The following is a 10,438-nucleotide window of genomic DNA, read 5'->3' on the forward strand; positions in this document are numbered from 1 at the left end:
ACTCAATTTTGCTTTTTCAATCATGGATCTATCCACCTGTTTTGTTAATTTTTTAGGCTCTGTTTTGCGTCTATTTCCTCCTGCTTTGGTGACCTGTGTTAAAGCCTTCTCTCCAAAAAGTTTCACTACCATTTCTTTTGTGCTATGTTTTGTTGTACAGATCGGGTTTAAATACATCTTTAAATTTGATTTCCTTAAGCAATCGGCATATTTCGTTGCCTTGATACATGCGTGTATTTCAAGTATTGTATCTGTCCTCGTAATTTTCTCCACTCAAGTGCTTCGACCGAACTCTTTAGAAAAGCGGCTAGGTATTAATAACATTAGGGGGTTAGAGATTATTTCTTTTAACTTTTTAGGGATTGGTTTAGCACTTTGCCAATTTTAGAAGACATCAATAAGATCAATTTCGGCTATTTCATTTGGCAAACCATCATGTGTATCGTAATGCTTATACATAAGGAAAATATAACGGTATGGTATTTCGCCTATAGCATTTTCGGACTCGTTCTTTTTGGAATCTTTTCATATCCTATTGCGCCTTACATTGGCGTGCTTTTTCTTGTGTATGAAATTCCTATGATCTTTTTCAATCTCAAAAATATTTTTTTTCATAATTCTACAAAAGTAACCGTCAGTGATAATGATAAAAATGCAGGCACTGAATTCATTCTACATATTCTATTTATATCTTCTTTTTTTCTTTTTCAAATCATCCTTGGCCAACCAATTTCGATCGAGCTTTTTAACCTACTTAGATATGGCCAAGATGAACTTGGAAAACTATCAAAGTACTCTATAATCTACGGTGGTATTATTATGAATATATTAAATATATACTGGTTTTCATACGAGACTATCGAAACAGTAGTCGAAAAAAAAACACTTTTGATGATAATTATGGCCGTTTTAATGGCCCAATACTTTGTCGCCATATTTCTTGTCCCTTTAATGCCTCTGTTTAAAAAAAGATATCAATCTAAACGAAATCAATTGCAACATGAAGATGAACAAAGCGAAGATTCAGATAAAGGACACAATTCAGTTTTAGAAAACATGTTTCCATCTGACACATATAGCCGTCTAAACTCAAAGCAAAATGAACAAGACAGTTTAAATGAACAAGACAGTTTAAATGAACAAGACAGTTTAAATGAAAAAAAAGACAGTTTAAATCAACAAGACGGAAATTCAGAAGAATCCGATAAAGTTACCTCTTCTCTGTAGGTAATCTCGTAGGTGGATCATAAGGGCAGGCAGTAAATTAACCCTAAATAAATTTTCAATAAACTTTGACAAGTGCCGCTGATAGGAAAAATTGCAGCAAGTTCACACTTCGGGTTGGGGTTGGGGTTACCATGCCATGTCTACGCTTTATTGGTCTGACGCGGCTTTCCCCACATGGCTGCTCTCGATGCCCAGCGAATCCAACAATGCCCTTAGCTCTCCGTCTGAAGAGGGAAGCTGTGCTTTCGGCAGGTAATTCGCAATGTCGATTGCAATGGCGTCAACTACCTTGAAAGCCTGGCCGCAGTCGACACAGCGCCCGATTTCGCCCTTTGCCACGTTGAACCATATTGTCTCGTGGCTAGTCCGTGGCGCCCCTATGCACATGCGGAGGGATTGCGAGCTACGTACCTGTACAGCCGATAATCCTTTCATCGCCAGTGGCCTCCACCAGAATGGGATCCCCATGTGTGCCAAACCGGTTGCCAGGAAGCCACTCGTTGTCAAAGATGTTGATGCCATGCGTTTTTGCAAGATACTCCAGTCGCTCCAGCCCAACGGACATGTCAAAATCGGTGTATGGCCGGTCTGCAGAGGGGCCGGGCCCAACGATAGGCCTATATTCGCCATTTTGGGCACCAGAAGAGGAGCCAAGGCAGCGCCAGGACACAAGCCTTCCGTGGTGACGACCACACCGGGCCAAGTGACGCATGCATGCTGCGGACGCAATTTCGAACATTTTAAAATAAATTGCGTTTGCGCTTGCGTTTACCTTTGGTCTGCTCATGAACAACAGGGTTTTCAATTGGGCGTTTGCATTTGCGCATGTCATCCCCAGTCACAAGAAAATATTTACTTCCACCATCCAAAAAAACGAGGAGCTTCGTCGCCTTATTTTGGAGTTGAAGGAGACAAAAGGGAAGCTTTCTCGATTGGATTGGAATGCATATTCCAATGCTGCTATTTCGACACCCTTCATCAAGAAAGAAAATCCTGCCGCATTTATTGAAGATCTCCGAGCGAGTATTTCTTCCTTTTCGCCCAAAATTGACATTTCCATCGACAAGGAGTATGCTCTTATCGAGGCAGAGCGAAGTGCTCTGGTACCGCTTGTTTACCTACATTTAGATTGATGAAGCAACCGAAATAGAGAAAAAAGTGTCTGCAGAGATGGAGTTCACTTCTGATAAACTTGAACGTTACAACACGCTCACCAAGAAGCCGGTGGATGAATTTTGTGTATTGGTTTATTTTATTTTATCACAGGTTGATGATATATATTTTTTAGAGCCCGAGTTTAAGGAGGAGTTTTATCAGCTAGTTAAAGACGGATGCTGGACCGACTCTCCTCAAATCTACATGGAATGGAAGGCAAGACAGGCCGCCGCTGCCACCAATGGAGGTGCAGTTGCTCATCATTAGGAACGACGATGCTTGGCAATTAAAATTTAAAGCCAAATTTTAAAATAATTTTTTTGCATTTTCCAGACGATGGTTTACACGTCCTCGGCGGTTACGTCTTCTTCTGGATCGATGGGATCGTCTGGCGAGTCTCTATTTTGTGGGCCTAATGCAGTGAGCAATCCATACTCATTTCTTCAAGAGCTTGGAAGCGGCGAAACATCCGAGGTACCTTCCCTTTGTTCATCAACCGAAACTCTTTCCGAGGAGACCCCAAATCTTTCCTCCATCTTAAACTCCTTACAAAAGGAAAAGGGCACCGATGCTCTTCAATTGAAAACAAAGCTACCTTATGCGTGGGTATTTTGGTACCTTCGCCCGCCTCAAGGTCTCAAGTCGACCCAATTAAACTTTGAATCGCTTTTGAAGTATATCGGGACCATGCAAACTTTACAAGAATTTTGGTCTATTTATTTGACATTGAAAAGACCGGATGAGCTTTCCGTCGGAACAACTGATTATTCGTTCTTCAAAGAAAATATCCGTCCCGTTTGGGAGGATCCGGCAAATCAGCATGGTGGAAAGCTTGTCATACGTCTGAGGAAGAACAGCTCTGTGTCAACCAGAATTTGGGAATTACTGCTCCTTGCCCTGATTGGAGATGAATTTTCGGATCTCCAAGAACATATTTGTGGCGTTGTTTTTTCCATTCGTCCATATGAAAACTTTATCGCCATTTGGATGCCAAAGTCTGATGATCTGCCCCAAATACAAAAACTAAGGTATGTTTTCCATGTTAACTTCAATGTAGAGATCGACTTCGTAGCCTTTTTGGCCTTGCTCCGGATACTCTTATTGAATATAAAGCTCACAATTACGCCAAAGAAGGCGTTGCTCCTTCAACAGCGCGATCAAAGGCGTCAATCGATGCACCCTCCAGTGTTCAGGCGAATAAAGAATAAACATTAAGAAACTCTTGGCACAGTTGATGCTGAAACCAGAATACCATATCGTGCCCACCGCGCACCATCAACCTTGCAGAGCGCTGATTTTAAATGGCTGATTTGTAAATTAATTTAAAATGTCGCCCCCGGAAGTTCTGGGCTCCTCCACCTCGCCTTGTAGCGATGATGCCACTACTTGCTCCTCGACAGATCGGCTATGTGAGTCGCAATTTGTGAGAAATTTTATCAAGGATTTCCTTTGCAAACATTGCTCCTGCACCCATTTCCTAGATACCCCTGTATCGTTCACTGGCGACTCCCCGTTAATCTTTGAAGACAAATATGCAGTCACCGTGAAGCAGTTGCATTTAGATATTCCGCTGCAGCTTCTTATGTGTTCCTCCTCCACTCTTGAAGACGTTATCGATGCATATGAGAGTGAAATGGATCGTCTTGGCCAAACCCCCATCCCGACTGGCGAGCAACGCTGGTTGCATAAAGGAAAGCCACTTTTGAATACCGCTATGCCACTGGCGTGTCTTTCTACAAGTAAGGAGATAACGCTACATCTCGTTCGTAAGGTCTCCACTATTCCAAGCAAATCTGAAATCGATTTATTTCAAGCGCTTTGTAGCTTTGAGCGCGACGCAAATTCTGGACACGGCCACACGTGCACGGATCCTCAATGTAAATCATCGGTCTCATTTCTTTTGAGCCATTTAAAGGAATAATAAAATTTTATTTACAACGAGAACCATTAATGCCGCCAGTAAGGAACATAAAGTAATGGACCTGCATGTCCATCTTATAAAGTTCCTGTTGTCGATTCCCACAATAACACGTTGGCTGCTGGTATTTTTCAGACTCTCAGCAGGCCAATCGCATTTATCCTTCTCACCGGCGAACAAAAGGTGCCTATGACGGCTTGATGTGAACTTTTGGATGCTAATGTTTGAGGGGAGTCGACCATCTTCTAGACTGTTTACTGCTAAAGACGGATTGGAAGGGAGGATGTGCCCATTGGTATTTCCATTGATGTGCCCATTGGTATTTCCATTGATGTGTCCATTGATGTGTCCATTGATGTGTCCGTTGATGTGCCCATTGGTATTTGTCAGCTCTAAAGTGTTTTCTGAGCACACTGATAATGTGAAATCCTCCCGATCACGGCGGACTCGGAGAACAAAGAAAGAGAGAAGAGCACCTATCATAAAGACCCCATAGGACGAACCTTCTTTTGACGCAATCTCGCCAAATTGAACTAGGGATGAAGGAAAACTTTGCGAATATATCGAGGCAAACGGACTGCTGTGGCCTTGTGCAGATAATCTGCAACCGTTTAAAAAGGTTCCATTTGAAGAGCCTATATCGCGTATATATATCTACACACTATTGGATGCTAAAACTACTGTATCATCTAGGATCAAAAGCTCTGCATGTCTTCGGCTCAAAAGTGCGCTGTTAAAAGGGCATTCTGGAGATTGCCTTCCAACTAAAAAGGGGATTCCCTCGTGGAGCATTAGTTCTATTTCGGTTTGAACGGATGAGTCTGCGTCAAGAGTGGTTTCTATACATGCGATTTTGGCCCAATATTCCTTGGTGTTTTTTTTCGTGGGCGAAGAACAAAGCACCTGCTTGAATGGCGGAACAACAGGAACCATCCGCTGTTGTGAGATGACGCTAACCATTTCAAATTTAAACAATTTGTGGCCAAATTTAAAATTTCAATTATAAGAAACACACACTTCGACGGCAGTTCTATTTGCCTTGCCATCAAGGCTCTAAATTTACGGAGGCATGAGAAAACCAATGGGGGGTCTCTTCAATTTCAGCCAAGATCTGGTCGAGAGACCTGGATTCGCAGAGTGCAGCCATGTCTATGCGATCGCCAAAAATAAAGGTCCTTCTAAGAGTTTCCCATAAATTGGTGGATATGTTTTTTGCAGGAGGTGGCATGCCTGGATGCAAATATTGCGCTTTTAGGGCGCGAATTAAATATTCCGCCGCTTCTTGGTAGCAGCCAACGTTCATGCAAGAAACACCCAAGTTATGCAGCGCCCTGATGAAGGAGGGCTTTAAAGATAAAGCCTTCTCATACATGGCAATTGCCTTTTCGCTTTGATGGTTATTTGCAAGAGTCGCGCCCAACCGATTCCACAGCAAATAATCGCTGGGAAACATATTAACAGATGTTTGAAAACAATCGATGGATCGATCAAACTCGCCCATGCTGTAAAATAAAAGTCCGAGAGCCATTTGGAGATTGGAAGAGAACTTTTGATCCCACCCTCGTCGATTAATAACTTCAAGCAGTGCCGAAATAAGCGCGTCTCTTGATGCGGTCGTAGGGACAATAAACCCATCAACTGCAATGGCAAGCCATTTTGTAAGCACCTGAATAACCCTCTCATCATAAGCTTCATTTGTCAGCGACACCGCCAAGGCTAAAAGAGCGTCTGCATTTTTTGGGTCAATTGAAAGGGATTCCTCATAAGCGATAAGGGCAGCACCTTCTTTTTCATTCTCTGCTTGACAATTTCCGAGAAGAAACCACGCCTTAGAGAGTAGCTTTATGTCATCGGAGGACGGCAAATAGCTTTGAATTGCAGCTTCAAAGGCAAGTGCAGCCTCAGTTAGCGATCCGGCGGGATTGGAAAAGATTTCCAGCCCAATTGAGAGGGGGTCACTTTCCTGCATGAAGGGATTATTTTCTTCAAAAGCATACTTTGACGAAGATGAGATCAAATTTGAGACCTTACTGTTCCACAGTGACTCGAACATTTGAAAGTCAGAAGCAGTCTGATCAGTTACACTATCGTTGTTTGAAAACTCGTCCCTCCATGATTCTGATTGAGAGCTTTTGGAGTTGGAGCCATTCCAAAGTGATTCGAATTGGTCAAAAAGCTCATTTAACTGCTGTTGTTCATTAATGGGTAGCCGATTTTCCATTGCAGATTCAGCTTGGTCAAACTCTGCTGCCCAAAGGGCTTCAGGATTCTTTTCTTTTTCAAACGAAAATTCATTGATCCATGTACGAAAGTGAGCATTTGTTATTGAATCAAAATGTTTTTCTTGTTTTTTTGAAAAAGAGCATTCATCGGCAAGGAATTCAGAACTCCATGAAGCGGAAGAAGCGGAAGAAGCGGAAGCGGGATGCCTTCCACTAGCAAATGAGCTTTCCAGTTCAAAATCTTTCACCGTCGATGAAAGTTCTAAGCCAGTATTGAGAAGCTCTTTTCTTTTTATTTGAAACCCATTGTTCAGGTGGTCAATGAGCTTTGCCACAGGCTTGCTTGAAGCTGCCACTTCCTGGCATGAGAGATCAGTTGGGTTCATCTATTTTTAAAAGTCATTGTTGCTTCAAACCCCAAATTTCATTTTGCCATCCATGCAACTTTGAGTCTTTTAGGGCTGCAATTTTGAGTCTTTTAAGGCTGCAACTTTGAATCTTTTAGCGCTGCAACTTTGAATCTTTTAGCGTTGTAAAATTAAATTTGTCCAAAGTTGATTGGTAAACTTTTTTTAGTCCAATGCTTCTCTATAAAGATGTCATAACAAGTGAGTTTCATATTTCATCCATCCTCTCCCTCTTTGTTTTTTATAATCCTCTTATACCTAGAGGATGAATTGGCCAGCGATTCTTTTTGCTTGAAAGACGAAGGGTTTTTCTATCGGATTCAAACCAACTATATCAACAAAGCTGGTTTAAAAATCGATATTGGAGCCAACCCCTCTGCTGAAGGAGCAGATGCTGATGAAGGCGTGTGCGATTCAACTTCTGGTGATATCGTCAATGATTTCATTGACAGTTTCCGTCTTCAGGAAACTAGCTTTGATAAAAAGAGCTACCAGCACTATATTCGAGGATATTTGAAAGCTATAAAAGCATATCTATCCGAAAAAAATGCAACTCGAGTTTCTGAATTTGAAGATCTTGCTAAAGTTCATGTTCGAAACATCATAGAAAACATTGACGACTTTAAATTCTTTAATACCGAATCCATGGATCCAGATGGCATGATCATTATTATGGGCTATGAAGATGAAAGCAAGCCACCTTATGCCCTTTTATTCAAGGATGGTTGTTATACAGAAAAAATATAACCAATAAAATTCATTTCAATTCGCATTTCTGATCTTTTCCCGCTTTGTAAGCTATCAATGGCAGCTAATAGTTGCCTGTTGTTGCGGCTCATTCGGGAAGGCCAGGGTTTGGGCCGAGGTTGGAGCTAAATTTTATAATTTGCATGCTCGCGAATGCCAAGTTGATTAAATGATTTTTAAATTTAATGGCAAAGAAGCGCTCCTCGGCCTTGACGGAAGCTAATGATGTATATACGGTCGAAAGGATCGCCGGTCGACGCACAAAGAATGTACGGTTCGCATATTGATTTCCATAGGGCAAAATCGAATATTTAATCAAATGGGAAAATTACGACGACAAAGACAACACTTGGGAATCTGAAGACAATGTTTTTTGCGATGACTTGATTATCCAGTATAATTTGGAACACCCTGAAGATACTCCAGAATCATCGCCCTCTACGGACGTTAGTGGAGACTCTGGCTATCAGTCTTTAAGCCCAACAGTCTCCGATCACGGCACCTCAATTGTCGGAAATACCCGAAAGCCCCGAAGGTCAAAATCCGATATGGTGGCTCTTGGAATTTGGGAAGATGATGTAGATGAAGTTATTACCATGGAAAAACGGGGAGATGATCTTTTTATCCATCTACGATGGTTTGGACGTTTTGTTTGTAACGGTATAGGAAAGACGGTACCGCAACGGTCCACAAAAACAATATTGTGAATATCAACTGCCCCCAAAAGGTCATCAAATTTTATGAGAGCCGGCTTGTCTTTAAAACGATAGATTTAGATACGGCTACTGCTGCCGCCACTGCGCCCGAGACCGCAAGGCCTTGAGCAGTTTCAAAGTAATAAATCGGTTACCCATGCAATGTACTTTTCTCGAATTAAGTTTTATTGTGCTATCGTGAATAATTACCAATCTCAGCTACTTGTAAGGAGTAAGGAAAATTAAAAGACTTTTGGCAGATTTGATCTTAATTGGGGAGCCTCTTTGATCGTATTAAAGACCGGATCCTTCAACGCTTGGTGTATGGTGATCTTTTTTGCTCGGATACTTTCGCAAACAAAACGAAGAGCAGATAGCGGCGGGTGGGTTGGAGCAAGCATTTTCTTGGATATAGATGGAGCTTTCTTAACTATCGAGAGACATAGCTCTGCTGCCCGTCTCTCATCCGAACATGAGTCTGTGAACATAAAATCAGAATCTTCGGTATCACTAGAAAATTCGGAAATAATTTGCTGGGCCAGGCCAAAGTCGATCAAGTGTACGCTTCCATCCTAAACGAACTGGTTGAAGACCCATCCTACCTTTGACAGCATAAAGTTTGAAGTAGAAATGTCAGCATGGCATATCTTTAGATCCTTAATGGAGGCCACAAGAGAAAGAATTTGGAAACAAAGTCTAAAGATATCACTAGGTGCCTTAATATGCTCCGACCACGATGCTCGATTCAGGGGCTCTCCCACAACCAAGGGCATAATCAACTAGGAAGGTAAGGCAAAAAACCGCATACAAATATCTTTTCCTTGTAAAAATAGGATTCTTTAATTGGGGTCAGAAAGGGTCCCCTTTTTACACCTTCGCTAGAGGCAATTATCAGCTCGTTGATTGCACATTTAGCCCGATATGAGGAAACCAGCGGGACAAGCTTAACGGCATACTAGAGATAAGCACATTCATATTGCACTTACCTGATTGGAATCTCTCTTAGATTGGGCCAGATAAACACCACCATATTTGCCAGAACCAAGAAACAGTTCTGGATTGGGACCTTCGATTTCTTCTCTGGGAGATCGTTTGGCCTTGATAGTGAAGATGACATCTGGAATAAGGTAATCTAATCTTGGGTCGCGTTCATTATATGTAACCAATTTTCGTATCATATCGATGAGGGTTTCTCTCGAGACTCCATTGCTCGAAACGCTTGAAGAACAAGAAGAAGACGAACCCACAACGGTAATCACATAAAATAGAATAAAGAGCGTTTTGGTTGCCATAAGATGAGATTTCAAATTTTGCCATCATACATATGGCAACTTGGATGACGTTGAAATGGTAAATTGAAACAAATTGTGATAAATAATTTCTTGAAAGTAGCCAAAAACGCGGTTTTTAAATTGCTGTCGCCACGGATCGAATCAAAGTTTAATTTCTGGTCCAATGAATGCCAGCCATAGGGGACCAATTAGCCCCAGTTCAAATGAAACACACCATTTAACAGCGCAGGAACAGGGTATTTATAGCTCAACCGAGTATACACCCTATGGTATTAAACTGGATATATCATTTGCTGCGAGGCAAGAACCATGGAACAAAGGTGGAGACACCAGCCGATATTGATCTGATTGCATGCAGCAACTTGGCGGAATGGTCCGACGTTGTTATTTCTTATGACAGGCCTTCAAAACTTGCACAAAACAATACACATTCGATCGAACACGCCACGGGGCACACGCAAACTACAATTCCAGAATATTTTGTTATTGAACTAGAACAAGGGAGAAAGAAAGCCCCGCAAAAGGACGAGATCAAATCCCAAAAGGACGAGATCAAATCCCAAAAGGACGAGATCAAATCCCAAAAGGACGAGATCAAATCCAAAAAGAAACAATGCGATCAGCAGAATCTTCTTTTATATTTCAAAAAGGGTGAAAATTCCAGCCTTCAAAGTATATGCGACAATTCCATCCAAAAGAGCACGACCCAGCCTGCTTCCAAATCTAAATCCAAATCTAGCAGAAGGAGAGAAAGAAAAAAGAAGATTCTGCTGAT

The 10,438-nt window shown here is 41.8% G+C and overlaps 11 protein-coding genes across 11 annotated transcripts; 7 read left to right on the forward strand and 4 right to left on the reverse strand.

Moving 5' to 3' along the window:
• Positions 1–900: 900 nt before the first annotated feature.
• On the forward strand, positions 901–1,227 carry DI09_142p10 (uncharacterized protein; the record flags this gene model as incomplete). The annotated part of the gene is made up of 1 exon (XM_013383670.1): positions 901–1,227. The coding sequence occupies one exon, from the start codon at positions 901–903 to the stop codon at positions 1,225–1,227; it is 327 nt and encodes a 108-aa protein (XP_013239124.1).
• Positions 1,228–1,374: 147 nt separating this feature from the next.
• Positions 1,375–1,966, reverse strand: DI09_142p20 (cytochrome c oxidase polypeptide IV; the record flags this gene model as incomplete). Its single annotated transcript, XM_013383671.1, has 2 exons — positions 1,375–1,604; positions 1,639–1,966. The coding sequence occupies 2 exons, from the start codon at positions 1,964–1,966 to the stop codon at positions 1,375–1,377; spliced, it is 558 nt and encodes a 185-aa protein (XP_013239125.1).
• Positions 1,967–2,012: 46 nt separating this feature from the next.
• On the forward strand, positions 2,013–2,360 carry DI09_142p30 (uncharacterized protein; the record flags this gene model as incomplete). Its single annotated transcript, XM_013383672.1, has 1 exon — positions 2,013–2,360. One exon carries the CDS (start codon positions 2,013–2,015, stop codon positions 2,358–2,360), a length of 348 nt encoding a protein of 115 aa, XP_013239126.1.
• A 37-nt stretch (positions 2,361–2,397) lies between these two features.
• DI09_142p40 (uncharacterized protein) lies at positions 2,398–2,649 on the forward strand (the record flags this gene model as incomplete). Its single annotated transcript, XM_013383673.1, has 1 exon — positions 2,398–2,649. The coding sequence occupies one exon, from the start codon at positions 2,398–2,400 to the stop codon at positions 2,647–2,649; it is 252 nt and encodes an 83-aa protein (XP_013239127.1).
• Positions 2,650–2,718: 69 nt separating this feature from the next.
• DI09_142p50 (eukaryotic translation initiation factor 4E) lies at positions 2,719–3,590 on the forward strand (the record flags this gene model as incomplete). The annotated part of the gene is made up of 2 exons (XM_013383674.1): positions 2,719–3,410; positions 3,455–3,590. 2 exons carry the CDS (start codon positions 2,719–2,721, stop codon positions 3,588–3,590), a joined length of 828 nt encoding a protein of 275 aa, XP_013239128.1.
• A 119-nt stretch (positions 3,591–3,709) lies between these two features.
• Positions 3,710–4,303, forward strand: DI09_142p60 (uncharacterized protein; the record flags this gene model as incomplete). Its single annotated transcript, XM_013383675.1, has 1 exon — positions 3,710–4,303. The coding sequence occupies one exon, from the start codon at positions 3,710–3,712 to the stop codon at positions 4,301–4,303; it is 594 nt and encodes a 197-aa protein (XP_013239129.1).
• A 26-nt stretch (positions 4,304–4,329) lies between these two features.
• DI09_142p70 (lovastatin nonaketide synthase) lies at positions 4,330–5,260 on the reverse strand (the record flags this gene model as incomplete). Its single annotated transcript, XM_013383676.1, has 3 exons — positions 4,330–4,376; positions 4,438–4,833; positions 4,963–5,260. The coding sequence occupies 3 exons, from the start codon at positions 5,258–5,260 to the stop codon at positions 4,330–4,332; spliced, it is 741 nt and encodes a 246-aa protein (XP_013239130.1).
• An 85-nt stretch (positions 5,261–5,345) lies between these two features.
• On the reverse strand, positions 5,346–6,908 carry DI09_142p80 (uncharacterized protein; the record flags this gene model as incomplete). The annotated part of the gene is made up of 1 exon (XM_013383677.1): positions 5,346–6,908. The coding sequence occupies one exon, from the start codon at positions 6,906–6,908 to the stop codon at positions 5,346–5,348; it is 1,563 nt and encodes a 520-aa protein (XP_013239131.1).
• Positions 6,909–7,102: 194 nt separating this feature from the next.
• DI09_142p90 (translationally controlled tumor protein) lies at positions 7,103–7,676 on the forward strand (the record flags this gene model as incomplete). Its single annotated transcript, XM_013383678.1, has 2 exons — positions 7,103–7,130; positions 7,192–7,676. 2 exons carry the CDS (start codon positions 7,103–7,105, stop codon positions 7,674–7,676), a joined length of 513 nt encoding a protein of 170 aa, XP_013239132.1.
• A 937-nt stretch (positions 7,677–8,613) lies between these two features.
• On the reverse strand, positions 8,614–9,663 carry DI09_142p100 (uncharacterized protein; the record flags this gene model as incomplete). Its single annotated transcript, XM_013383679.1, has 2 exons — positions 8,614–8,943; positions 9,358–9,663. The coding sequence occupies 2 exons, from the start codon at positions 9,661–9,663 to the stop codon at positions 8,614–8,616; spliced, it is 636 nt and encodes a 211-aa protein (XP_013239133.1).
• A 266-nt stretch (positions 9,664–9,929) lies between these two features.
• On the forward strand, positions 9,930–10,438 carry DI09_142p110 (uncharacterized protein; the record flags this gene model as incomplete). Its single annotated transcript, XM_013383680.1, has 1 exon — positions 9,930–10,438. A coding segment is annotated over one exon (509 nt), but the record flags the coding sequence as incomplete, so codon positions are not given.

The sequence above is a fragment of the Mitosporidium daphniae genome, assembly GCF_000760515.2.
Source record: "Mitosporidium daphniae strain UGP3 chromosome Unknown contig-142, whole genome shotgun sequence".
Taxonomy (NCBI): Eukaryota; Fungi; Microsporidia; genus Mitosporidium; species Mitosporidium daphniae.